Raw genomic sequence first — 26,337 nt, 5'->3', positions numbered from 1 at the left:
ATTCTCCTTTCCCAGACTGAGAGAGAGACCAGGGTGGGGGTTCAGGGTTGGGAGACTGAGGCTGCCAGCAGAGGGGAGTCGTTGAAGTAGACAAAATAGAAAACTTTATTTGGAGTGTGCAATGGGGGCCCCTGGGGAGCAGCTCTTTACAAACATGGGGTGTGGCAGGCAAGTTAGTCAGGCTGCTTTATCTCAGCCAGTCCTGCCCTTTCAGGGACTTGGTGTCCACTTCTGAACAAAGGTCAGTGCCAGCCTCGGGACACGCCCATGGAGGGAGTATGGCTGCAGCTTGGGGAGAGGGCCTGGGATGAGGACACCCAGCTCTACAACTTGGGCAAGTCACGTCCCTTCCCTGGGCCTCGGGCTGCCCATCTGAGCAACAGGCACCTCAGGAGCTTTCAGAGTTGTTGTGAGGATTTGTGCAAATGCCGACAGTGCTGAGCGTCCCGGGGACCCTCAGGAAAAGCCCTCAGCTGATGGGCTGAATTGTGTCCCCTCCACCACCCCAAACTCTGTGTTGAAATTCTCATCTCCAGTGCCTCAGAATGTGACAGTGTTTGGAGACAGGCTCTAAGGAAGTAATTAGGTTAACATGAGGTTATTCGGGTGGGCCCTCATCCAATGTGACGGTGTCCTGAGAAGAAGAGTTTAGGACACAGACATGCACAGAGGGACACAGGGAGAAGATGGCCACTTGTAAGCCAAGGAGAGAGGCCTCAGAGGAAACCAACCCTGCTGACACCTTGCTCTCAGCCATCTAGCCTCCAGAATTGTGCGAAAATAACTGTTTACGCCGCCTAGTCTGAGGTCCTTTCTAACGGCAGCCCTAGCAGACTAAGACACTACGGCTTCACGGTGCACCCCAGGGCCTCCCCAAGTGCACGGGGATCCCCCGGGGGCACTCCAGCCCCCATGGTCCTGGCCCCTGCCAAGGGCACAGGTCCAGCTGGGCAGAGCTTAGTCCCCAGTCCCGGCTCTGCCCCTTCAAAGCTGTGTGGCTTTGGTCATGGCACTTCGCCCTTCTGAGCCTCGGCGTCCTCCTCAGTAAGAGAATTTTGCCGTCTCATACCGTGTGGACTAAGCGAGCTGAGGCGTGTAAGGGGTGCAGCTCATGGTGACGTTCACGCCCTGGAGCAGTTATTAGAACAGTGAGTAAGGTTGCGGGATAAGGTAACCCAGGATGGAGAGGGAAGAGAACTTTCTGGAGAACGGAGTGGGTGATGATTTGGGGAGGATGTGCTGGCCCCTGGGTGGACTGTGGGGCTGGGTTAACCACAGCTGTCTACACTCTCCCTGAGCTGTGGCAGGGCCTGGGCCTGGGCCCACTCTGGGGTGGCCATTCCCAGCTGGAGCGGGCTGTCGCTTCCTGCCAAGTGCCCAGCTGTGTCAGGAGTGAAGGATGCCACCTAGGTGCCCTGGTGCTGGCCCCGCCTGGCCAGTTTCCGGAGCTCATCCCAGAAGAGCATGCTGAGGATGGTGTGGGGGCCCAGGCGCAGGTAGGCGGGGCCCAGACCCTTGTAGAGCGCCAGAGGGCCCTCCTGCCGCCAGATCTTCACCAGGCAGTTGGCGAGGCCACCATACAGCTGGCCCTGGAGAGACACAAGGCAGATGTCATTACAGGGGTCGGGGGCCCTGGCTGGCACAATGGGGACTGTCTGTGTGAGGGCTTCTGTGGCACATCAGAAAAGGCACTCCTCTCAAGCTGGGAAAACTACATAAAGGTGGCCCTTTAGGCTGCGAAAGTTAAAAGGGGACCTCTTCCTCCAGGCCACATGCCAGGGCCTCAGCTTGGCTAGTGGCTCGCAGGTGCATTTCACATGTCTGCATGTCTCTGGCTCTGTGTGTGTGTGTGTGTGTTGGGTGGGGCTCTCCAGCTCCCATGCCCTCCCCAACCCTGTCCCCTGCTCACCCTGCCCGCTCCATCCACGGGCTGATTGTACAGGCGTGTGCTGACCACATCGAAGGGGGTCATGACTGCGACCACAGCTATGCTGCTGATCATGCCTCCAGCCAGGGCCACCAGCCAGCTGTCCTCCGGGAGCCACTGTGGGGACAGTACAGGCTGCTGACTCCTGTAGCTGCCCTCAACCAACCCCCCGTGGTGCCTGCCCTGTCTTCTCAGTACCTGGGGGCTAGAAGAGCTAGGGGAAGAGGGCAGACAAGGCCCCTCCAACACTCCCCATCCCCTGAGCCCTCTGAGCTCCTTCACAGCCTCTGAGTTCACAGCTGACCCCTAATCTTGCTGGACCCAAGGGCCAGGGTCATGACCTTGAGGGCAGAACCGGGGCCCTCAGCTTTCTTAAGAGGCCCTGTCTGTCACCACCCCTTAGACTTCCCTGTATGGGGTCCAGCTGGAGATGTGGGAGGGTGATGAGGGCCCAGACAGACAGGGAGGAAGGAGGCAGGAGGCCCTCCTTACGCCAGTGTGTCTATGTGGGTGGGCACAGGTATCCCGGGCCCCTCACCTGTTTCTCCTGCACCCAGGCCTTGGCGGAGGCAAAGGTGGCCAGCTGGGCGGCCGAGCCGACCATGACTCGGGGCACGGCCCCACCCACACCCCGCCACAGCCCTGCCAGGCCCTGCTGCCGCCAGATGGTCTCCAAGGCACCCAGGACGCTCTGTGGGGAGAGGCACGGGGTCACTAGGCAGCCACTGCCAGCCCAGGACCCCATTCAGCCCACCCAGCCCAGGGAGCTCTGGGTAGTGACGGTCCCCACCTGGTGATGGTGCTGGTGCCCCACGGCCATGGCGGCCACTGTCTGGGCCTGCAGCTGCGTCTTGACCTATGAGAGCAGAGGTGACACAGGACCTGAGGATGGAAGCTTAGGAGAGAGTGGACGAGCTGCGTGTGTGGAAGGGCACCCCTCCCTGGGCCCTGACACCCGTGCCTCCATGAACCCACTGCACAGCTTAGGGGGAGTGTGGAGGAGGGCTGGGGTGAGGCTCTGGAGTTGGCCCGGGTCTGCACCTGGGAGTGACCTGGGACAAGTTACTGAGCGGCCTGTCTGTCGGCTCACCCTGTGAGAGACTGCTCCGCATCCAGGCTAGGACACGGGGCCCTCACTCTTAACTTGCACAGGCCACACAGGAAGACAAGTGACCACATTGGGCTTGAGCCAGCACAGCTCCTGCCACCCTCTGCCCCCTCCCCCGGCTCGGGACCAAGGGGCAGATTCCAGGCCTGGGCCAGGACGTTGCAGGGAGCAACCCCACCCAGCCGGCCCCACCCAGCCGGCCCCACCCAGCTGGCCCACAGAGGCCAGCCCAGGAGCTGCAGAGCCCCCGTGGGCGCTGGGTCACCGGGTCGGGAAGGATGGAGCGCCCAGGCACTCACCAGGTAAGCTGGGCTCCCCACGATGGCTCCTAGTGCACCCGCCACAGCACCTGCGACCACCGTGCCACCCGGCTGCTGGGAGAGGCCAGCCTGGCATGCCAGGCTGTAGCAGTAGAAGCGGACGCCGTTCATGAGGCCCTGGTAGAGGAGGCCAGCAGCCAGCCCCTTCTGCAGGCCACACAGCCCATCTGCACGGGCCACCGCGACTATAGAAGCCATAAGGCCCCGGTAGTGCCGAGGGTAGGTGCCCCGGGCCTGCAGCTCCCCCTGCAGCTGCAGCCGCGTCTTCACCACCTCCAGGGGGTTGGTGAAGACACAGGCCAGGCAACAGGCTGAGGCACCCAGCACCAGGTCCATAGCTGGGGCCACTGTCTCCATGACTTCCGGACCAGGGACAGGCTATGCCCGGGTCAGGGGCATGGGCACTGGCCCTGGAGTAGCGGTGCTTAGGCTGTCTTCACCCTCGCAGGGCCGCAGGGCCACAGGGCTGGGGATCGAGGGGACCCGGGGCCATGTCTGGAAGGCAGAAGTCCGGGTCAGACAGGACAATCAGCTGCCAGGCGGCGCCTGGTCTATCTCGGGAGTCCACCTGCTCTGCTGGCACTGGGGCCTTCCTCGGAGCCTGAGACCCGCCCCTGCCGGCTCTGGACCAATCCCAGCTGCCTCCGTCCCCAACACTTCCCTGCAGAGGGAGGGCCTGGACCCTGGGATCTGGGGGAAAGGTCACCTGGGCCCCAGGGAGACTGGGGGCAGGCAGAAAGTACCAATCAGCCTCTTCCCGTCCCACAAGTCCCCCAGCCTCTCCTCAGGCCCTGGGGCAAAGTGCTGGGGCTCCTGCCCAGCCTCTGGCTTAGCCAATCACTGTAGCTCTGAGCCCTGGGCGGGAGGCAACTGCGTGGGAGCCTCCTCCCGGCAACTCAGCAACCGCCCCCTCCCGCCCCTGCTACTGGGTGATGTCTCCTTTCCTGGCCTGTCTTCCAGTCTGGCTCCCATGGTCTATGGTCCCATTGTCAGTGAGAGCAGAGGTGGAGAAGGGCTTGGGAGGCCTGTGGAACTGACCTGGAATCCCAGGCCCTGCTATTTTGTGTGAACTGGGCAAGTCACTTCCTCTGAGTTTGTCTCCCGGTCTGTTTAGAAGATGGGGTTATGGACACCCACTGCAGGAGTTCTTTGTGGAGGATTACAGATGTGTGAAAAACATGCCTAGCACAGAGCTTCACCCAATAAAAGGTGGCCCACAGCCTCCCTGCCTGGGGGCCCCTGGGTGGGCAGGAGATGGAAAAATGAGGGCCACTGTGTCTTAAGGAGTGACCTTGTGGCTTTGGTCACTCGCCTGGTAAGGACTTGCCCCCTAGTCTTGCCCCCTATTCCTGCCCCTTCTCCTGGTGGGAGCCCCTCCTGGGCTGTGGTTCTCTGGAACAGAGGTCCATGCCTGAAAATGGCCCTTTGTGCCTGGCGAGAAGGGACCTCCTGCCCCTGGGCACTACCGTCAGGTGCCAGGCTGCTCAGGCAGGGGGCCAGCACCACTTTATCCACATTGGCCTCTGTCCCATGGCACATCTCTCCTGCCAGGGCCACCCTGCATCACCCAAGTCCCAGTCAAAACCGCAGGCCATGACTGGAACCCCACCTCTGCAGCCTCCACCCCTGCCTCTTCCTGGGTCTACCCCTTTTCCTCCCAGGTGTGAGGGCCTGGTGGCTGCGGTGCTGAAGGGCTCGAGGGCCTCAGAGCTCCCCCCTGGCCTGGCAGGCTGGGCATCTTCTGGTCAGCACCAGGGTAGCAGCTCAGCCTGGATTCTCCTGGGTTTATCCCGAGTGGCTGGCACTCACCCCGCCAGAGCTGGGGAACCTGGGGAACAGAACGAGTGCCCTGCCCTGGCAGTGGAACTGGAGCTGGTGGCTGCCCTCCCCTGGCCACCGCAGGGAACAGGAGGGAGGGCAAAGTTCAGGCCAAGAAGCTCCCAGGGTCCAAGCTTCTCCAGACAGTGAGAGCCAGTTGCGAGGGAGCAGCTGAGGGTGATCTGGTACCCAGTGTGGGCATGGAGCCTCTGACAGGAAAGCAATTTGTGGAATGAACAAATGATGGGCGTGGGGCCTGAGAGGAAGGGTTGGAAACCCACTGCCTCCACCCTGGTCAAAAAGGGATAGTGACAAGTCTTGGCAATATAACATGTCTATTTTATTTTAAAAAACAAAACCCAGACCACCTGACCCCTTCCCCCAGAGGGCTGTCTTGGGAAGGACCCGGTTCGAGCCAAGCAGGGGACAGTCAGACGGACCAATGTGGACACCAGGCTGGTAGGCTCTATTCCTCTCAAGCCTTCCTCTCTCTGCTTTGCTCCCAGCAAAAGGAGATGACCTGATTCCTGGGTCCTGTGGACACTGCCAGGTGGACATGCAGGGCCTCCTGGTGGCCAGGGAGGGCCAGCCCGGCCCCCTGCACCCCTACAGGACCCTGGAAGGCAGGCAGCCGTGTGCTTGGGGATGGAGTTGGTGAGAAGACATGCACTGAGATCTCGGTGTTCCAGCTTCCCTCCCAGCCGGGTGAATGTTCAAACGTGAACAAGGATGGCCGGGCACTCAGGGCCCCCAGGGCGGCCTAAGCCTCTGCCCGGGCCCCTGACCCAGGGGAGGAAGAAGGCGGTCCGGCCTCCCAGTCCTTCGGCTCCCTTTGTGGACTGAAGGCAGAGGCTCCAGGGAGGAGGCCGTGCCTCTGCAGAGCCCATAGGGCTCGGACTCTCTGCCCCCAGCACTTCCCAGTTGCCACCTGCCGGCCAGGAGGCTCAGGATGTTGAGCAGTCATTCTGGATCCCAGGGAGGGAGACCCTGTCTCGAGCCCCACTCGGTTCTGCCGCCCAGGGCCGGAGTGCGTCATGGGACGGGGGTGGGAGCCTGGCCCCGAGCAGCTCGGTGACACGGCGATGACAGTGCGTGCTGCTCAGGCGTGCCCCACTTTCCTGCCCCGCCGGGATGCCAGGCAGCTCCGCCTCAGCACCAGGGGTCACGGGAGGCCCTGCCGCGGCACAGGCTGTCGCTCCGCTGCCAGGCGCTGTGGATGAGGCTCAGGGCGTCCTCGAACTTCTTCTTGTTGGAGGCTTCCTGGATGGCCTTGTGGGGGAGGTCCACCTGCGGGGACCACGGAGGGGATCTGTAAGCGTTGTGCAAAGAGCTCCCAGGGAGCCCGGGGTCCCTCCATGCCAGGTGCAACCTTGCCCCAGAACAACATCCATGCTGCCGAGTTCTCCTGCTGGTCAGGAGGGGCGCAAGCCGATGGGGTGGTGTTCCCTGTACCTCCTCCTTCCAGGGAAGGCCCTGGCTCTTGGAGGCCAGGGGAGGCAGGCTCTGCCCCTGAAAGTATGTCTGGAACTGTGCCCAGGGCTGGTCCAGAGCTTCCGCGGGGCAGCACAGCACATGCTCAAACCACAACCTTTCCAGGCATTTGAGGAGTGCCTTCTCAGCCTGGAAGCTCTGGGTGAGGAGGAGCGCCCTGCCAATCCTGTGCCCCTACCATCTGGGTGCAGCTCTAGCCCCAGCATAAGCACTTAATTCTTGCTTTTTGATGGGAGCTGAGAAGGTCAGGAGTGGTGTTTCCTGGGCTCTACTCCCAGCTTTAGCCTCAGACTCACAGGGAGCCAGGGTCTTGCCCCTTTGGTCCTCCATGTCCATGTCTGTCCCCGGCCCCCGACTCCTGCCTCCATCTGTGCCATGCAGGGCTCCCTTCCCCAGGGAATGGCTCCACTCTGCAGGGCAGCCGGGTACCTGGTAGATGGTTTTCCACCCGGAGTTCAGTGCAGACAGGAATCGGTCCAGTTCAGATGTGCAGCTCAAGTAGATGACCCAGGGAGGGAGGGGCTGTTGGCTATCCTGGGAAAACTCCTGTGGGGAGCGGAGACCCTAGATGAGCAGATACAGTGCTCCTTCCGCAGGGCCTGCCTCCATTGCCTGCCACCCCATAGCTCACCAAGACACAGTACTCCTTGCCCAGGTCAGTGGAGACGGCACTGATGTCGGCCAACTTGGTGGTGCCCAGGGAGCGGAAGAAGCTGGTCTGGCAATCCTCGTGGCATGTGAAGAGGCAGGTCGTCAGTGATCACCAGGCAGCAGGGGATACAGGGGCTCGGAGTTACCCCCTGGGGGATGACCTGAAGGGCATTGGCAGAGGGGAGGGGAGAGGCAAGCTAGAGCTCTCTATGGCTGATCTGCATCAGGATTCCCACTCCAGGGGCCAACCAGCCCCTCAGGCTCCTCCCTCAGATGTCAGGCAGGCTCCGCCCACCTCAGGAGAGCAGGGGCAGACAGGGGTGATGGTGGGGGTGTCAGGCCACTAAGCTCCAGGGGTTACTCCTGGGCTGGAGGTCCCGTCTTGGTCCTCAGAGGGTGCTCCACGACTAGAGTGGGTTGGGGAACAGATCCTGGGGGTCCTGAGTGGGGTCAGGAGGCAGCTGAGCAGCGGAGGCAGGAAGCACTCACCCCTTTGGACACGGCCTGGCAGAGGTGCTGCATCCAGTCGGCCATCTCAGCCTCGCTATCCGCACTCAGCTCCAGGCAGGGCCGGTCTGCAAGGATGACCTGGAAGGCGTGGGGCCGATCCGTGGTGTTGGATCTCCGACAGCCACCGCACTGCTCCCCCCTGGGCCAGAGGAGGAGGGTGAAATGGGAGCGAGGAGGCAGGGGTGGCAGGGGTGAGCCCTGGGGATTGGCTCGAGGCGTGCTGACACGGCACCTGCCCCAGAGTCCCGAGGGCTGGAGGACACTGGAAGATGGTCCAGACACCCCTGGCTCTCAGGAGAGGCTTAAAGCTGCCGGGCAGCTGCGCCTCTTTCTATGTAACACCTTTTTATCTCAAACATTGCCAGGATCCTTCTAGATACCTAAACAGGGTCAGGTCAGGGGTTGACAATCAGCTCTGGGCTCCCGCCCTCTCAGAATCAGGGCACATTCATTCATGTTCCCTCTTTTGCACCTGATGTTTCTTCCCAGCATGTGTATCCATCTTCCCCATCCGGTCAGGTGCTTCCCAGGAAAGGACTGCCTCCCCTATTAGCCTAGGGGGCTGCCTGCCCTATCTGACTGGATCCTTTCCAGGCAAGGAGATCCTCTTTCTTCTCCCATCCCCTCACTCCCCTAGGACTCAGCAGACTCCGGGGCACCAGTCAGGGCTACGGATGGGGGTGGAGCTGAAGGCGGGAGCTGACAAGAGGGAGAGACAATAAAGCCAAGGAAAACAGGAGCCCTGAGCCCCAGGCCCCGCCGGAGCCTTGGCCTTCAGGCAGCGACATGGGCCCCCCCATCGCTCACGACACTCACCCCATGTTCACTGAGAGCAGGGGGGTGACGTCAGTCCGGTCAGGGTACTGGTAGAGGATCCCGTTGCTGCAGGGGCACAATGTGGCAGGGGTGAGGCCCATCCCAGGAACTGGGGGCCAGGCGGAACCCAGACTCCAGGGACCCCCCCAAGCTGGGTCCTGAATCCCACAGGCCCAGAGGCCAGGAGGCTGAGGCCTGTCTTCTACGGCAGGGAGTGGGTGGAAAACTGCACAGACAGCAGGGAACGCACTCGCTCAGAACTGGGGACAGCCCAGGTCTCCACCTGAGGCATTCTGGGCTTCCTTGGGCCCCAGATGGCTGGCTTTACAGAGAAGCTCTAGGATCCCGGGGGAAGTCTCCTCCAAAGCCCTTGTGGGGGAGGGTGCTGTCCCCCACCCCCAACTTCCAGGCCGGAGCTGCAGGGCCTCCCACCTGAGCACCACGAAGCACGTCTTCCAGTGCTCCTTGCCCAAGTAGGAGGTGCCCGCCTTGTAATGCAGCATGCCTTCTTTGGTGATGGTGCCCTCAGGGGGTGAGCAATGGCAGGGGACGGGGCCCAGGGATTCATCCAGGGGGTCCTCCCAGTGCACAAGCCCGTAGAAGCGCACAGTAACAGCAGTTGCCTGGGGAGGAGGCAGCAGACAGAGCAGTGAGGTCTGGGCCAGCAGCAGGAGTGGCCGCTGGGGGGCCAAGGATACGCCCCAAGTGGGGAGGGGGACAGGCCGGGGCAAGAGAGCCCCTCCCAGGTGGGTGATGGAGAAACACTAAAGATAGCTGTTTGCACCTCCTGACCCTAATACCAGGGCTGGCATCTCCGGGACAACCGCCCCCACATCCCCGGGTTCCTACCTCACACTTAGATTCCTGGGCCACAAATTTGGCCAGTGCCAGCTTCTCCATAGTGGCATCAGTCAGGATGCTGGGGTAGGGTGGTTCCCGACAGCCCTTGATCATTGCTGACTTCAAAGAAGCCAAGAAGAACCTGCACAGGGAGTGGGGTTTGCTGTCAGAGGTCTGGGGCCCCCACCCCTCAAATGGACCCAGCTTAGTCCCAAAGGCTTCTGGCCTGGAGGGGTCACAGAATCCTGGGGGAGGGACCTGGCTGCAACCAAAGCCCAGGGTGGCGGGTGGGGCAGTGATATGGTAGCAGCACACGGTCATCAAATGGTGACCTGGGAAAGGCCTGACCCTTCCCAGTGGCCAAAGGGCCTTGGGTTTTGAACACAAGGGAGGACTGGACAAAATGATGCATCAGGACTTGTACAAAGACATGCTCTCAGGACACAGTTTTCGTACAGAAGATGTGGGGCCCGTGTGGCCCCAAAGCAGGGCCTACGCTCTCCTTCCTTTGGGGAGACTCCTGCCAGCCCCCTTTCTCTCTGTGGGCCACGCAGTTGGTCACCTCCCTGCTCCTCTGCTTGGACTGCAGGCTCCAGGGGGAACTTACCTCTGTTTTCTTCTTTGTGTCCCACTTCCCACCCTTCACCCCCGGGGTCGGGGAGGCCGGGCACTGCCAGGCCCGTGGGAGACACTGATTCTCTAGGCCTGTGGACAGCAGGGCTTGTCACTCACTCGGCCAGTGCCACGTCCGCTGTGTCCAGCAGAAACTGCTTCCTGCGGTTGGTGCACACCAGCTTCACCGTCTGCTGGTCGAGGCCCACCTGCCAGAAACCACACCCCGACATGCACATGGGGCTTGGCCGCGGCTGCCAGATGGGGCAGCCGTGGCCAGACTGAGAGCCGGCTGGGGAGGGAGGGGGTGACTCTGGGGTCACCATGAGGTAAAGCTCTCAGGGGCCTGGGCCCTGGCACAAGTTAGGAAGGGATGCTCAGACAAACAGCAGGGGGAAGAGGCAGCCTTGAGCTTGGTTCCCATCCCTGGCACCATGTACCGCAGCTGCTGTGGGATAAGAGCTGGCTCCAACCTCGGGGCTGAGGCAGGAGACATGCCCGGCCCTGCAGCTCTGGGTGGGCGGCCCGAGGGGCCCTGCCCTACAGGACACACCAACCGCAGAGCCTGAACTTACCGACACATAGTCAAGTTCATTGTAAGAAACAGCCTCTTCCACCAGGTATGGCTTCTCTGTGGCCCCTGAGGGAGGAAACCCCAATGCCCATTACCCCCGCTGGCCTCTGTGCCCTCCCCCTGCCCCACTCTCTAGAACCTGGCCCCCTCTCTCAGTCAGGACCCGTCCTGGCCCTGTGATCTGAAATGACGGGGTCGGAGAATGACACGGGGTGCTCACAGAGGGGCCCCCAGGCCTACGTCCTGGGGATGCTGGAAATGCTGGCAGCCCCTTCCGTGGGGAGCATTTTCATCACCACGTGCCAGGCAGCTGAGAGACACCCGGGGTGAGGGGGCACGGGGAGCAGGGGGTGGAAAGTCAGTCCCATCCTCCACGTGCCCTGGCCTAGCCCGGGCGGCAGGCACCTTTCCGGAGCAGGTAGACGTAGCAGTCTGTGAGCAGCACGTACAGCAGCTGCAGGTTGCCCTCCATGTGCCCCGTGCTCATCCGGATCATCTGAGGGGCCGAAGCACACCGAGGTCAGGCACTGCGGCCCCGCCCCAGCCCTGAGCGCACGCACGCTTCCCCTTCTGAACGCCAGCCGAGCGGGCCAGTCCTGCCTCCCCCTGCCGTGTGGGCTGCTGCTCGTCCTTGAGACCCTGGGACTTACTTTGAAGAGCTGCTCCTCGTTTTCCCGAAACACATGGATCATCAGCAGGAGTAGGTGGTTGTTGTCTACTCTGTGAGAGGGACAAGCATGGGGAGGGCGAGGTGTGAGGCCAGGGCGGGCGGGAGAGGCCATACAGGCACACGGAGACGATACACGCGCAGAGGTGATGCAGGCACCCAGAGGCAGCGCAGTGGCAGTGCCCTGGCCCCTGCCAGGAGTCTCAGTGAGGGAGGGGAGGACCACAGCCCTTCCGACCTCCCAGCCCACGCTTAGTTTATTTGGAGGGCGAGGCCCAACAGTCCCCTGATCAAGGACAGGGGTGTCTCACGCAGGTGGCATAGACAGACGTGCTCACCTGAACTCTGCCGAGTGGGTCATCTCAGAAGGGCTCCCCTGTCCCTCATCCACCCCAGAGTCCTCGGCGCTGCTCAGACAGGGGCTAGGCTGGTCTCGCTTGAGCCGGCAAAGAGCCTCCTGGGTCCCAGGCTCTGGCTCTGGCTCCGGCTCCGGCCCCTCACCAACCAGGGGCAACTGGGTCTCTGGGCCCTGGGTCTCTGGCTCCCGAGCCTCCCCTGGGGTGTCCTCTAGGGGCCGAGGCGCCTGTCCCGCTCCTCCTCCTCCTCCCTCTTCTTCTTGGCCAGCAGCCGCAGGGCCACCAGGAACATGCAGCGGTTGGCCAGGCCCTGCAGGGTCATGGTTGCCGCCACCTGATGCAATAGTACTTGGACTCTCGACGGTAAAGCGGTAGAAGTCCATCGGGGCTGGAAGCCCCTCACTAAAGTCGCAAAATGGCGGCCTCTCCGGGGTGTCCCCGGAAGAGCCGGTCCGAAAGGACTGGTTGGGGGGCTCGACGTGGGAGCACCAGGTGCTGGGGTCCAGCTGCCCGTTGAGCTGGTTGATGACCTTACTCAGGGGCTGCCCCAAGCACTCCATGGAGGTGTCCTTCATTTCGGGGATAAGCAAGCCCACCTGGCCGGGCTCTGAGCGCTCGCTGCCCTCGGCGGCGCTGCTGGGCCCCTCTCCCTCCTCCAGGGGCAACGCAAGGGCAGTGTCCGGTGAGCCGCGCCCAGGGCCTGGGCTGCTGACAAGGCTGTCACCATTCCCCCGCCTGGCACACGTGTGTTGGGCAGAGGCCGGGTGAAGGGGACTTGCTTCCTCATCCGATCTGGGTTTCTTCTTCTTGCCAAGCTTCTTCTTCTTGGTGACCCTGGACAGCAGAGATGGGGAGAGGCTTAAGTCTGAGCACCACAGTACCGAGGGAAACGAGACTGGCTGGCTCAAAAGAGGTGATCCTGGGCAAGGGACCTTCAGGGGGCCCGGGCAGCACTGGGTGCGAGGCCCTGGGCCAGAGGCTGACAGCGCTCAGGCTCCGAGCTACCTCCCAGTGCCAGCAGAGGTGGGGACCCGCCGAGGGAGGCACAGACGGCAGCAGACAGAGGAATCCCCGCGCAGGTCCTGTGAGCGCCAGCTGACGGCACACCTGGGCGAGCTGTGCTCCTGGCCATAGTTGGTCAGACCAGTGGCCCCCCTACTCAGCTTCCCCTTAGGATGTGGGCAGTGGACCCTGAGCTGACATCTCACATCCCAGGTATCACTGTGGATAATCAAAAGACTCAAAGTCGTTTGAGCTCAAACTCCTGGCTCCTTGGTCCCAAGCTGGCTGGAGGGGGCCTGGCTAAGCTATCCTGGGTCTGAACCACTCAAGCTGCTCTGGACTCAAATAAGCCTGTGGGAGCAGGACTGCTGGTTCCAGTCACTGGGGAGCAATTCCCCTGGGCCTTGGGCTGGCAAGCCTCTGGGAGGTTTGACACACACATCTTATTCAGTGCACACAGACTCGAGAGCTGGAGCCAGGGGAGGTCAGGGAGCCGCGGCGGCTCTGGGCCAAGAGTACCCTAACTTGTCGTCCACCTCCTCCTTCCCTTCCACATCGCTGTCAATATGACAAAGAGGCTTCTCTTTCCATGAGCCATGCTGAACTCCAGTTAGTACAAAGCTCAGAAATTATGCACTAATGTCCAAGAACTCCCTTGGAAAGAAGTCCTATCTGAGGTGCTTTCTGGATGACAGGACAGATGCCCCAGCAGCCTGGGCATGGCCCTGGAAGCCAGTCACCTCCAGGCTCTGGCCTCAATTCCTCTTGATCAAAGAACCACCAAGGAGAGGAGAGGTACTTAGTCCCCAGGAAGATGCCCAGATGCCCTCGGGATTAGGGGGAGGCCCTAGTTTACAGGGACTAAAAGTGATGCTAGGAATGGACAGGACGGACACCAGGATGCCCACTCAATTTCTCTTGGGACCCCTCCCCCGCTGACCTGATGACCTCGAGCTCTGTGCAGTCTGGCAGGTCTAGGATGTGGGACTCCCCCTTCTCCTGAGACGTGGCGTGCACAGGGGTGGTGTCGGAGGAGGACACGGTCTCTGCCTGGTCCTCATTGAAGGGGTTGTGGCGCTGGGTGGGACTCTTGGTGGAAGCCTTGCTGCTGGTTGGGTCCGAGGCAGTGGAGCGGGGGCCACTGACCGTGTCTGTGAGGTCTCCATCTGGGAGAACAGGGAACAGGAGACAGCCCGTCGGACACCACCTGGGAACCCCAGGCCCCCAAAGCATGCCTTATCTCAGGAGGGAGGCAGGTGAGTTCTTCCCAGGGAAATCTGGCCTGGGTGGCTCTGTTTGAGGAGTAGAAGCCCCAGGCCAAAGGACATGGAATCTGTGCTGTGAGAGCAACGTGGGGGGATGCCAGCACCACCACCCCTGGGAGCCCTCGAGAGCTCATAACAATTTGGCCGAGTTTGAGTTAAGAGCCCCAGTGTTAAGCAACCTACAGGCTTAAGCCCCTCAAGGATGGTGACCTCAGTGCCTCAAAAGATGGGCTGCATACCTCTCAGGCTCACCTTAGAGCCTCCGTCAGGGACTGCCAGAGCGGACCCGGCAGCCGTTTTGGCAGCCCACGCCCCTGGCAGGGCTGAGATACCCAAAGTCCTCTGAAGGGTCCCCCACAGTGGCAGATACAAAGGAAGGAAGGAAGGGAGAAGAGAACCAGGAGAAAATGAAGGGTGCCGAGGCTGAGGACAGGACAGGGAGTCCAAGGGTGAGGAGCAGGGGCAGGGGTGGAAAGAAGGACTCAGAGCACAGTGGAGAGACTGAGATGCAGAGGGAAGGAGGAAGGTGTGCAGAGTGGCTGCTCCCCACCAGACACTTCGTGGGTCCTTCTTCCCCGACGACCCCCAGGCACCCTTTCAAGGTGGGTACTGAGAACTGCATTTCATCCAGACCTCAGCTTGTCTCCCGGTCCTCCCTGGGTACGCTCTCACCCGTGGCTCCACTGCGGGGATGATGCAGCCCCTCCACAGAGGAGCCAGTTTACCGGCTCCCCCCCACCCCCAACTGTCCATCCCAAGTCACTGGAACGGGACACAGAGAGGAGGGAGCGTCAGCAGGAAAAGCACATGGGGCATTTATCCAGTGGCAGACAGGAGGCCGCCCAAGCTGGCGGAATAGCCTGGGTGACAGTTAATGGCGAAGGACACAGGATGCTCACGCTCCATTTGCCAGCCCACACACATCTTGCTGGCCGTTACTTGCCCAGAGAAGACGTGGAAAACATGCTTCCCACCCTCAGCCTCACCTAGAAGGGCCCAACCTGCTGCCAGCTTCTTAGTGGGGCTTGGAAACCTCTGGGCAGCTGTCTGCTGACATAGCACATCATCAAAAGTACGTTGTCTTTTCATATAAGGACTAAGGAGGAGGCTAAAAGCAACTGCCAGTTCTGCTGGAAAAACACTAGATACACGAGATTTTCTTCTCATGTCCAGGGACCCCAGAGCCCTGGTTCTCAGATGTAGAAAACCCTGCCCTTCAGTCTGAGAGAAGGCCCCTGCAAAGCCCACGTGTTCCTGTTCCAGCCCCTGAGACGTGCAGTTGCTCAGGGGAGGAGTCCCAAGAGGTAAGGGAGCAGACCATCCACGGTGGGGCCGGGACACCCACCAGTTCTGTGAATGAGCCAAGGTCTGTGGAAAGGCCACCCCAGTCCCCACCTCAGGGTCCAGAGCTTGGAGCTGCTCCCAAGTCCTGCTTTCTTCTGGGTCTAAGGAGGGGACAGAGCCTCCCCAGGTGAGCTGCCAGGGTGGGCTCAGGGGCCCTTCTGTGCTTGAGGAATTCAGGAAAGCAGCAGCTCGCTGCGGGGACAAATCTCATCCCGACAGAAGCCCAGCCCCGCCCGAGCAAGCAGTGCCACTGGGCCGTTAGTTCTCAGGCCCCAGGGAGCTCTGAAGGGCTGCGGGGGAGGGTCAGGCCCCGCTGGTCAGGTGACTGCAACAGGCAGGAAGGAGCCAGGGCAGGAGGGGTTAGTTGTTAGAATTAGAGGGGAAAATCGACGCCCAGCATGTGCGCTGCCAGAAGAGAGGCTGAGAGGACAAATGAGGTCAGGATGGAATTCTGGATTTCAAGCTAATGTTAACTGAAAACGGGAGACTTTCCAATCCTACTCTCTTGGCCAGATGAGTTTATTTTTCCCACTGCCCCATTTGTTTCCCTCAAATTTAGGCTACTTCATACTCATGTAACTTGGGAAAAGATCACCTGTCATCCATTACTCATGGATGACGGCTCTAAAGACGAGGCGGCCAGCTCCGAGCAGCGGTGAGAACTGCCAGCCGCTCAGCTCAGGGTGAGCACCTCCTCCTTCAGAGGCGGGGCCGCGCCCCCACCCTGGGCAGAAGTGCCCTCAGGGCAAGGGGCTCTTTAATAAAGGGGGCGAGGTCTGGTTATGGCCTCAGATTTAAGGAGGGAGTATTCACCGTCTCAGAAACACGTCCCATGCTTGGAGTAATCATGGGAATAGCCTTATGAATTTTCTCAAGCCCAGAACGGGCGTCATCAGCAGAAAAATGCCCGAGCACTGCTGCCGCCTAGTGGACAGGGTGGGAAGGTTGACAGATTTTATTTTAATCTGCCTTAAAACTTCAAAGAGAATCTCCCCATAGGAAGTTTCAGCTCTGCCGGGACAATTTCCCTCGTTTGGACCTCTACCTCTTTCAAAGATACCCGAGAGGAAGCCAATAAGAATGGACTGGAGGAATCAAGTCCTCTGCCTTTGTTTCCTGATGCTTCAGACACAGGAGTGCATCTGACCTAAAGGAGCTTACCACCTGCGTGTTCAAGGGCAGCGTTTTCCAGAACAAGCCTCTACTTGCTGGGTCAGGCCGCCAGTGCCCTGAAAGCTGGCGGCCCCCTAGGCACATCTGGTGCATCACCTGGCACTGGAATCAGGAAGAGTGATCCATGTGTCCCCGAAACACAGTCACTTATGACTCCACAAGGCCACTGCATAAAGGCAGGAGTCCTGCACTGGGAGAAGGGATTAGCCTGGGACTAAAGGTCAAGTTCTCCTACTGCAGAATTCCATCTATCAGAATACCAGAACACCAAACTTGGCTTTGTTATGATCATTGACATTATTATAAATAATGAGCCGATTCTGAATCATGCAGCAAGCTTGGTATGGAAATGTTGCAAAACAGGAAAAGAGGGTAACAGCGGACTCTGTCCCACCTTCCCAGTCTGTGCTGGGTACAGACGGCACTGCTGGAAACACATCTCCAAAATCATAATCTATAAAAACGAGGGACAAAACTGAAGATTAGAAACACAGGCAGTGGAAGGACAGGGAGGTGGGGGCAACAGGGTGGGAGACATTGGGAAAAAAACAAGAGAGGAAAAATCAGACTTTCTACATTTTATCCAACAACCTCAGGGGAACTTATTAGGACCCCAAGTGCTTCTGAGCTCGGGCACTGGCCCAGTAGCCTCTCACCCGCTACAAAGACTTGAGGGCAATCCGTTCCAACCCCAGAAGAACATGGCTCCCCGAGACCTAAGCTCGGTTCCCGTCCCTTGCTTTCCTTCCCTCCGCGCACCCAGCAGCTGAGATGAGGTGGGCTCAAGGGGACACCTCCATCCATGGGCAGTCTGGCTGCTCCTCAAGGCCCATCTCTCTAACTCCTCTGAGGCAGCCCTTGAGCCCAACCCGAGGAGACTGAGCCACCGACTCCCACTCGCACAAGGAGCAGTGCAAGTCTTGCCAACAGCAAGTCTGAATGTGACTGCCTCCTCTCTGGGTCATGTGGCCACAGCACAGGCAGAAATAAAGAAGGAAGAAGGTCAAGGTCTCAATGCTGATGGCATTCTAGGGAGCCCCTGGGGCTGAACTTGTGCTCGGACCCCCTTCCCTGGAGGTGAGGTGGGGTGCAGGAGACGAACAGCTCTGGCTTCCCACATAGGATGAAGGTGGGGATACAGCCAATTTTGTTTTGTTTGTTTTTCCCCCAACAGAGGCACTGGGGATTGAGCCCAGGATCTTGTGCACGCCGAGCACGCATGCTACTACTGAGCGTTCCCCAAGGAAACAGCTAGTTTTATAAATGAACACGGAGGCCCAAGGTTTGGAAGAAACCAGGCTGTTCCAACCAGTTGTTGGACCAAGACAACAAAATGACTGACAGATGCGATGATGTTCTTCTTCGGTCTTTGATGCAATGGATGAGATCACCCTTAACATGCTGGCAAGTGCAGGAGGGACTCAGAAATCGACGGACCCGTGGGAAAAGGGGGCAAGTCTTCTTCTAAACTTTGGACCCATTCTCCTTCCAGGGGTTGCTTAGCCACTTTCTGCCTAGAGTCAAGGGTAGGACAGCCCCTCAAAGCAGACAGCATTCACTCTGGCAACGTCAAGGAGAATTTCCAGGTTGCCCTGCTGATCACTCCCGACCTCAGAGAACTGCCCTGGGCATGTGGCGACAACCTTCCAGAAAAGGGTCTAACATTCATAAGATCTCATTTTGGCAAATCAGTTTTTGGGCCACCACAGGGACTCTGAGGAAATGAAGGTCTGGAAAAGGACCAGCCCCATTTAATTTCAAATTTCCACCACGGACCAGAACAAGCTAAGAAAGGTGTCCCCCGAGTCAGGCCTCCGTGGTCCAGAGTCAGCTTCGTGGCAGAGGCTGGGCTCCCTTCTGCCTGGGCACTCACCCTCACTAGATGGGGCGATGGCACTGTCGTCCCACTCCAGGGTGGTGGAGGTGACAGAGTTGAAGGAGTTGAGGGAGAGGCTATCTGAGCCATGGACTGAGCTGGGGAGGCGGTCTTCAAAGTCCAGCAGGTACTGGGGTTTGTAGTAGTCGGGCATGTAGGGGGCCAAGTCTAAGTAGGGGGCGTCCTGCGGAGAGAGTGGAAGAGGCAGGTTTGGGTGGTGGGATGCCTAGGTGGGCCCCAAAACAGGGCCTTCCTTGGGTCTGCCTTCACACCCTCCCAGGCTGGTTTTAGTGTGGAAATCAATGTCCTTAAGGTACTCAATCCAGAAATAAGCTGCTAAAAAGAGTAATGCCTGTGGCTCGCAAGGCTGTGGACTCGGGGTCAGCCGCGATGACAGAACCCAGCTGGGCCGTCTGACTCCCACGACCTCGTGTACTATCAGAGTCCCTCGTTTTCTCCAGCTTCCACTACTTTTCATTCACCAAGTTCCTTTCTCAGCCTGTGCTGCTGGGGTCGGGACCTGGGACCCAGTGAGGGCGGGACAGCCGCACAGAGCTGGACAAGCCCGAGTCCAGAGGGCACCCGGGAGCCTCGGCAGCTCTCCCCGGGCCGGAGCGAGGCAGCGAGCTGAGAGGTTCCAGGATCGCGGGAGGCACAGGGACGAATTTGCCTTGTCTCTCAAAGACTCATGTCCTGAACGTGAAGGAGAACACGCCAGTGCTAAGATCCTCCAGGCCATGCGGCTTTTCTCCCAAGCGGGACAGAGAGGCAGGAAGCAGTCCCCCGAACCAGGAATTCTGGCCACGAGAGAATCACCTCAATTCCACTCAATCCCACTGGGCAGACCCTGAGCTGTTCCCTCACCTGGACAAACAGGACACCGCTCAGGCTCAGTCACACCCAACAGGCTGGCCGAGCAGGGCCCACCCTGCCCACTCCTCTGCCCCCACAAGCAGCGAGGGCCGTGGTGTCTCACCAGGTCCAGGTCAAAACGAATGAACTCCAGCCCGGACACCAAGGTCAGGAAGAGGGTCAGGTGGTCATGGCTGCAGACCAGGGCATTCCTGCAAGACACGAGAAGGGACGCTGGTGGTTCTGGCCCTGGTTACCAGTGGCGCCTCACCCTAACCCTAACTCCAACAAACCAGCTGTGCTGACATGTGACATGTGACATCCCTGCTCGCTGGAGGGCACCCAGCTTGTTGCAGCCTTCACCCACCCCCTTCCAGCACTCTCCGGCTGGGTTTGGAGCCACACGGCACTTCTTCAGATATGGGGCCTGCAGCAGCTCTCGGCAGCCGCTATAAATGGTCTGTTCCTGCAGCAACCCCAGCAAAGGCTGGGCGCTCTGGTCAGACCTGCGGCCCGGGTGGAGGAGCAGGCAGAGGCCAGTCAAGCACCAGATGCTCACAGGAGCCTGGCTGGAACCCAGCTGTCACAGGCAAGGCTCCACTGGCTCTCTGGCCGTCACCAACGTGTGCTCAGCATGTGCTGCCAGGCTAGGCCTCTGAGGTGGCACCGCGTGGCGTCTGCAGGGGACACGGCTCGGGGGAGCTCGGGAGCTGCGTGAGATGGGCCGTCGGGACACTCACTTGACGTAGTACTTGTGCAGCAGACCCAGGTTCTCCTGGAACAGCCGCAGGTAGCTCTCTAGGGAGTTCTCGTTGAGGGCCAGGTACAGCCAGGCCCGGCCTGCAAACAGAGGGAGGGAGGAACTGGGAGGAAGGCCTGGCGGGTGCTGGCTTTCCTCGGCCCAGCTAGGGCAGAAAGGAAAGGAAGAGTGGCTGGAGGGAAGCAAGCAACCCAACAGTCTTCTCTCTCCTTGGGGTACCCCTGAAATCTTGATTTTTCCCTGTCAGACTCCAGCCTGCAGCTGGCCAGGAAACTCGGGCGAACAGGGCAGATTGCAAACTTCAAACAGGTTGAAAAATGCAAGGATTCTGCACTGATCCTGCAGACTGACACTGATCCCACTGAGGGAGGGAAGCGCGACCTGTCCTCATGTGCTCGGGCTGGGATTCGACAGGAGCCCTGCTCTCAGCATCTCACTCTCCTTCATCACATCCATGTTGCTCCAGCCAACTGTCACATGCGGGGAGAAGAGAGGCCTCGCAGAGGGTGCTGGCATTTTGACAACCCTCCACCACTGGACACCGTGAGGCAATTGGCCTCCCAGACTGACCCCGAGGCCATACCTGAGCCCTGAGCTACCCACAGGGAGGGTGGGGCTGGTCCCGTCCCCGCGTCAACCTGGTACTACTCACTGCGCCCCAGGTTGGTGGCCACATGCTGCAGCACCTCGATCTGTCTGACGGCCTCTCTCCGGGTGAAATGCACCACGAGCACCCAGTAGCCAGATGAGAGGTCTTGCAGTCTGAGGAAACAGGACAGGAGCTGCTATGGCCTCGACGGGGCCAGCTGGGGACGCTGCAGTCAGTTGGTCCACCAGCCTCTGTGTCAGTAGTGAGCTCAAAGCTGAAAGCAATGGATTCCCAGCGGGACCCACAGGCAACCACCAGGACTTCACACCACCATTTCATCTGTTGCTAATCCTTTCCCCAATCATTCATGCCTGCTCAGAGACGATTTACTGGGATAACCTCAGGCAGCCTGCGGGCCACTTAAGTGAGACAAATCTCCTTCCGCCAAGGGAAGGAAGAAATAAAAGGCAGACAAGGCTAGGGGCTTCTCCCTGGAGGTTACTCATGGCCTCAGCAGTGCCCTGTCGTGCAGCACAGTCTTCTCCAGAAATCACCTCCACCTTACCCATAGAGCAGGGCGTGGTCCAAGTGCTCACACAGACGCTGCAGGACCTTGTCGTGGTTCCGGATGGCAGGGGTCTCATCCTCACATGCTGCAAAGTAGCTCTGCAACTGGAAGGAAAAAAAGTCCTCTCCAGATCAGAGACGGGTAAAGAGGAATTCTGGAATCAGGAAGGCAGCTGAGAAAACCGGTCAGAGGATACATCCACGTTGACCGATAGACAATCTGCCCCAAACTGCCTGCACCAGCTGCTTATCCTGCACTGCAGGCTCCGGAGGGCACAGGCAGCCTCCTTAGAGCCTGGTCCCCAAGAGGCACTCGGGAAGTGCTCAGCATGACGACAGCTTGATGCTGGCGAGGGAGTCGCGGCCACAGGTACGTCTCAGGTATGTCATCAGCCTGCTTCGAGCCAGGGCCACCAAGCTCTATACAACTCTGAGGGCACTACCTGTAGTGTCATGTGCACAAATGAACCCTCAGTGCCCAGTGTGAGTCCCCTGTCCCTGGAGCTGTGCCGCACGGTGGCCCCGCTTAGAGCTGCTCCCCTGTACAGACCAAGGGCTGCTGGACGTGGGCACCTGCTCCAACCGCCTTCTTGCCAGAGTGTGACATGGGACACTGGGTTTACCTGAGGAACTTGACAAGGCTAGATATGGATCCAGGCTCATGTCAAGCCCACCAAGGACACTGTTCCCAGGTTGGACTGATAGCAGGAGCTTTGGCCAGCAGGCGAGGTGAACGGCCACGCTGAGCAAACCCCAGCAGGCAGGTGAAGGCGAGGCCGGCTCTCTCAGCTCAGCTAAAGCTAAGACAGCCCGGGCACCTGGACTGAGTTCCCTGCTACGCAGAGGCAGGTAAAGCCCCATGAGAAAAGGCTTTCCAACTGCGTTTCAGCCACACTCTGCTCTGCTGCTGCCCTTCTCACGGCCAGAAGGGGGGAAGGACACGCAAAAAAGAACGCTCATCCCAGACACTCGGCTTAGGTTTAAGCTCCTGGTGTTGGACAAACATGTTCTCAAGTGTCAGAGCAGTGGCAGAGACGGTGGCAGCAGCAAGACACATCAACCACACCAACAAGCACGCGCTCCTGGCGGGACGCCAACCATTCAGCCCCCGCAAACAAAAATAGCCTCTCTTCTCTGTGGCCCAGAGAAAGCCCAGCAGCCCTGCTGGCCGGAGACAGGCCTCGGCCCTGCAGGGTCTGCCCCCCACCCCCGCAAGAGGAAGGCAAAACAGAGCCCCAGGAGGAGAGGTTTCCAGAACTGAGAGCAGTAAGTCTGCGACAACTGCGAAACTCCCTCTCAGCAGTGGCCGAAGGTGTGCCTGCATGTGTTAGCTCTGAGAACCACAACATTGGTGTCCTGCCACTCCCCCCACTTTTAATGTCAAATTCCAAGTAAATCTGAGATCAGAGTCTTAGATGTTAGAACTGGAAGGCTCTTTAGAGATCTAGTGCAACTCCCTTATTAAAAAAGCAAAGGCTTATTTACTTTCTAGATTATAAAAGCAGCTACACCCACCATAATGCTTGAAAAACATGGAAAAGTTTAAATTTTCATTTATTTATTTTAAAACAAAGAAGGTTAGTCAGGCCAGCAAAGGTCCTTACTGTGATTTTCAGCTAAGTGAGGGTGCCATGGTGGAATTCAGACTCCTTTTCCAGGTCAAGATGCCTTAAAATATATACATTCTGACAGCAGTATTTGCTCACCATTAATGTGTAAGCAACATGGAAGTGTGTATAAACCCAAAGCCCTCCTCTCCTCTGCTCCCCGCCGTCTACAGCTTGTGTGTGTGTATCCTCCCAACTCGTTTCCTGCATATATAGACTAAAAAGAAAAGAAAAAGTGAAATGGGATCATGCTGTATTTGTTCTGAAACTTGCTTTTTCCTAACAATATGTCACATACGTATTTCCATATCATTACACACAGATCCACTCCATTTTTCTTTGTTTTACAGCCAAGTATATTCTAACATACTCTGTGCCATGCTTTAACCACTGTTGGATACAGCTACTGTCTCCACTTCTTTGCTATTACACGTCATATTGCAACCAACGTCCGTGGATCCCCGTGTGGGTATTTCTGTACCCACAGAACACTGTATGGAGTGGAACCACGGAGCTGAAGAACGTGCATATTTTCAGCGTGGCTGGGCCTTGCCGTTTGCCCTTTTAAAACGCTGGATCCATTGACACTCCCATCCTGCTGGCCAATACTGGATCTAATTAGTCTAACTTTTGGCCAGTCCAGTTGGTGAACAATAGTACCTAATTGTTTTACACTGTACTTGTCTGATCACTCATGCGATGAACATCCTTAATAGTCATTGGTGTGTACTCTGATGTGCGCTGCCTATTCACAACTCTGCCCGGTCTTTTCCTGGTTGCTTGTCTTTTTTTATTGCTCTGTTGAAGCTCTCTATTAAGGATTTAATCCTGTTTGCTGCCATGTGGGGTGTTTTTGCTTTGTTTTGTTTTTGTCCAGTGTCACTTGTCCTTTAAACTTTGTTTACAGTGCTTTTTTCCCTATTGAGAAAAAAATTTTTAATATAGCCTAATCTGTCAATCTTTTCCTTTGTAGTTTCCCATTTTTTCTGGTCATCTAATATTATAAAGGCACCTTATTCTTCTATAGCTTTAAGACTTCTTTGGTTTCTTTTTAGTTTAGATCTTTATGTATGACATGAAGTAAGGATGAAGCTTTACTATTTTCTGGAATGGATAACCCATTTCCCACATTTATTAGTAGTCCCTTACTAACCTGCAACTTAATATGCCACCTTTCTAGACTATTCTGCTTAACTGGCCCACTGTCTATTCCTGTGGCAGTCCCATACGTTTAAGTATTTTCACTTTATTCAACATTTTGATATGGGCAGAATATGGTCACCCCATCTCCCAACTATTCTTCTTCAAAACTGTTTTGACTATCCTGGCACATTCTTTTACAATAACGTATCATTACAATTCCTTTCTGGACTTGGAGTAGAACTATACTGAGTCCAGAGGTTATCTGGGGGGGAAATGGTATTTTCGCAATACTGAGTCTTCTCACCTAGGAACATGGAATTCTTTTTCCCATTTATGCAGGGATTTTATATATTTGGTAAGTTTTTCAGCTTTCTTTAGATAAGTCTTGCACATTTCAAGGGAGGCTACATACATACACATGGTATTAAGAATTAGGGAACAGTCTGCAACCAGAAAACAATTTCTGCAAAAAAAGAGAGTATAACTTGGTGGTTAAGCACGAGGGGTCTGAGCAGGACACATGGGTCCAAAGACTGGCTCTGCTACAACAGAGTTGAGTACCTTTGGCAAATTACTTAACCCTCTAACCTTTATTTTTTCTCATCTGTAAAATGGGTTACAAAGATTGTTAGAGCTGAGCTGTCCAATACAGTTGCTACATGTGACTATTTGAATTTAATTAACTAATTGAGTTTAATTAAAATTAAACAAAAGTAAAAATTCAGTTCTTGAGCTGCACTAGCCCCACGTCAAGTGCTCAATGACCACATGTGGCTAGTGGCTACTGTACTGGACAGTGCAGATACAGAACACTGCCATCACTGCAGAAATGTCTATTGGACAGTATGGTTTAGGGGATCAGATGATATAAAGCAGGCAAAAGGCTGAGCATAGATCCTGGTCAGCAGCAAGTGCTCAACAAACATTAGCCAAGATTATTAAGAATAATGAACCCACAGGGAAAAAGTTCATTGCAGCATTATTTACAGTGGTCAAGAAATGGAAGCAACCTCAGTGTCTATTGATAGATGAATGAATAAAGAAGTGGTATATATATACAATGGAATAGTACTCAGCCATAAGGCAAAGCAAACAAACTTAAGAAAACAGAAAAAGACTCAAAGATACAGAGAACAGCTGGTGGCTGCAGAGGGGAGGGGGGTGGAGGGATGGGCAAAACAGGTGAAGGGGATTAAAAGGTACAAACTTCCATTTACAAAATAAATTCATGGGGATTTAATGTATAGCATAGGGAATATAGGTGATAATATTGCAATGACTTTGTATGGTGACGGTGGTAACTAAACCTACTGTGGTGACCTTTTTTGTAATGAAGAGAAATGCTGAATCACCTGAAATAATATAATAAGTTAATTATATGCCAAATAAATAAATAAACAAAAAGAATAACAGTCTTAGTCAAACCAATGACACAGCCCTTAGCTAAAAGTAAGCTGAAGTGCAAAGAACACTCAGTGATACTCTCCGCTCTCAAGAACTCATACTGCGTTCACGAGCTCACTAGCAGGTGGTTCCAAAGCCTATTCTTTAACCACTCTTTTATTACATCAGGTTGATAAAATTTTTCCATTATCTAGGAGAATAAGATCTGGAATCAATCGACAACCCAGCATACTTTCTCGGAGGAGCAGGAAGAAGAAAGGGAATGTCTCTGAGTCAGTGATGAAGAACTTCAGGAGCTCTGGCAACAGCCTGAGCTCACACTGAGGGGGCTGGTCAGAAAGACAGCTACACAGGTGGACAGCCGGAGTCTCCCTCCACAGCAGAGAGGCAGCCGCTGGAGCCACTCCCCGCATCGCAGGCTCTGGAAGTGGGAGGAGAGCAAAAACCGGGCCTCATCTGAGGGCCTCTGAGCAACCGAATTAATGCAATGAGGACAATGAACAAACATAACTCTGCCTGGAAGCACCATTACCAAAGTTTACTCCAAATCACTCTTCGGTTACACACTAGACCTGCTGGAGTTGCTAATACCAGCTATCATTAGAGCCATCATTTCACTGAGCGCTTGTCATGTGCACTAGCAAGGCGGCAGAGTAATTCAGAGCGTGGATTCTGGGGGCAGACAGCTTGGATTTGAATGTGGGCAAGTTCTTTAACCTCTCTAAACTCAGCTTCCTCATCTGCAGCCCTAGAGGTTGTGGTGAGGGTCCGGATAATACTTGCACTGTATTTATCAAAGTGCATAATACCATGAAAACACTTAATAAATGTTAGTGACCATGACGATGATGGTGATGATGCACTCCACACACACTACTTAACCATCACAGCAACCCCATCAAGTAGGTCACAGGGCTAGTGAGTGGCAGAGGCAGATTTAAAATCCAGGTCTTTTCATCTAACATTGGTTCAAGATCCCTGAATGAATGCTGCGTATAAAATGTTATATTCTGTTCTAATGCATTGTAGGAGAACCCAAGAAGGTGAAGTGCGGTCCCCTCTTCT

At 57.0% G+C, this 26,337-nt stretch overlaps 2 protein-coding genes across 3 annotated transcripts in view; both read right to left on the bottom strand.

The window, feature by feature from the left end:
• Positions 1-87: 87 nt before the first annotated feature.
• On the bottom strand, positions 88-3,958 carry SLC25A34 (solute carrier family 25 member 34). 2 transcript variants are annotated; one of them, XM_032495251.1, is made up of 5 exons: positions 3,335-3,952; positions 2,718-2,783; positions 2,466-2,618; positions 1,910-2,044; positions 88-1,589 (listed from the first exon to the last, which is right to left on the bottom strand). In XM_032495251.1, exons 1-5 carry the CDS (start codon positions 3,710-3,712, stop codon positions 1,407-1,409), a joined length of 915 nt encoding a protein of 304 aa, XP_032351142.1. In that variant the 5' UTR covers positions 3,713-3,952; the 3' UTR covers positions 88-1,406. The 2 variants fall into 2 exon arrangements, with proteins under 2 accessions (XP_032351142.1, XP_032351143.1); XM_032495252.1 differs by lacking the exon at positions 2,466-2,618 and having other exon boundaries at positions 3,335-3,958.
• Positions 3,959-5,491: 1,533 nt separating this feature from the next.
• Positions 5,492-26,337, bottom strand: part of PLEKHM2 (pleckstrin homology and RUN domain containing M2) — a 34,735-nt gene continuing 13,889 nt past the window's right edge. Inside the window, 20 exon segments of the mRNA XM_032495249.1 lie at positions 5,492-6,460; positions 7,094-7,210; positions 7,296-7,409; positions 7,411-7,476; positions 7,805-7,964; positions 8,642-8,707; positions 9,074-9,264; positions 9,491-9,623; positions 10,214-10,302; positions 10,669-10,733; positions 11,073-11,163; positions 11,318-11,387; positions 11,673-12,524; positions 13,633-13,858; positions 16,869-16,928; positions 18,348-18,534; positions 19,327-19,414; positions 19,943-20,042; positions 20,615-20,724; positions 21,117-21,223. Of these exon segments, the coding sequence (XP_032351140.1) occupies positions 6,323-6,460; positions 7,094-7,210; positions 7,296-7,409; positions 7,411-7,476; positions 7,805-7,964; positions 8,642-8,707; positions 9,074-9,264; positions 9,491-9,623; positions 10,214-10,302; positions 10,669-10,733; positions 11,073-11,163; positions 11,318-11,387; positions 11,673-12,524; positions 13,633-13,858; positions 16,869-16,928; positions 18,348-18,534; positions 19,327-19,414; positions 19,943-20,042; positions 20,615-20,724; positions 21,117-21,223 (3,030 nt within the window). The 3' untranslated portion in view covers positions 5,492-6,322.

The sequence above is a fragment of the Camelus ferus genome, chromosome 13 (genome assembly GCF_009834535.1).
Source record: "Camelus ferus isolate YT-003-E chromosome 13, BCGSAC_Cfer_1.0, whole genome shotgun sequence".
NCBI classification, from domain to species: Eukaryota; Metazoa; Chordata; class Mammalia; order Artiodactyla; family Camelidae; genus Camelus; species Camelus ferus.
This window is presented reverse-complemented; position numbering and strand designations above follow the sequence as displayed.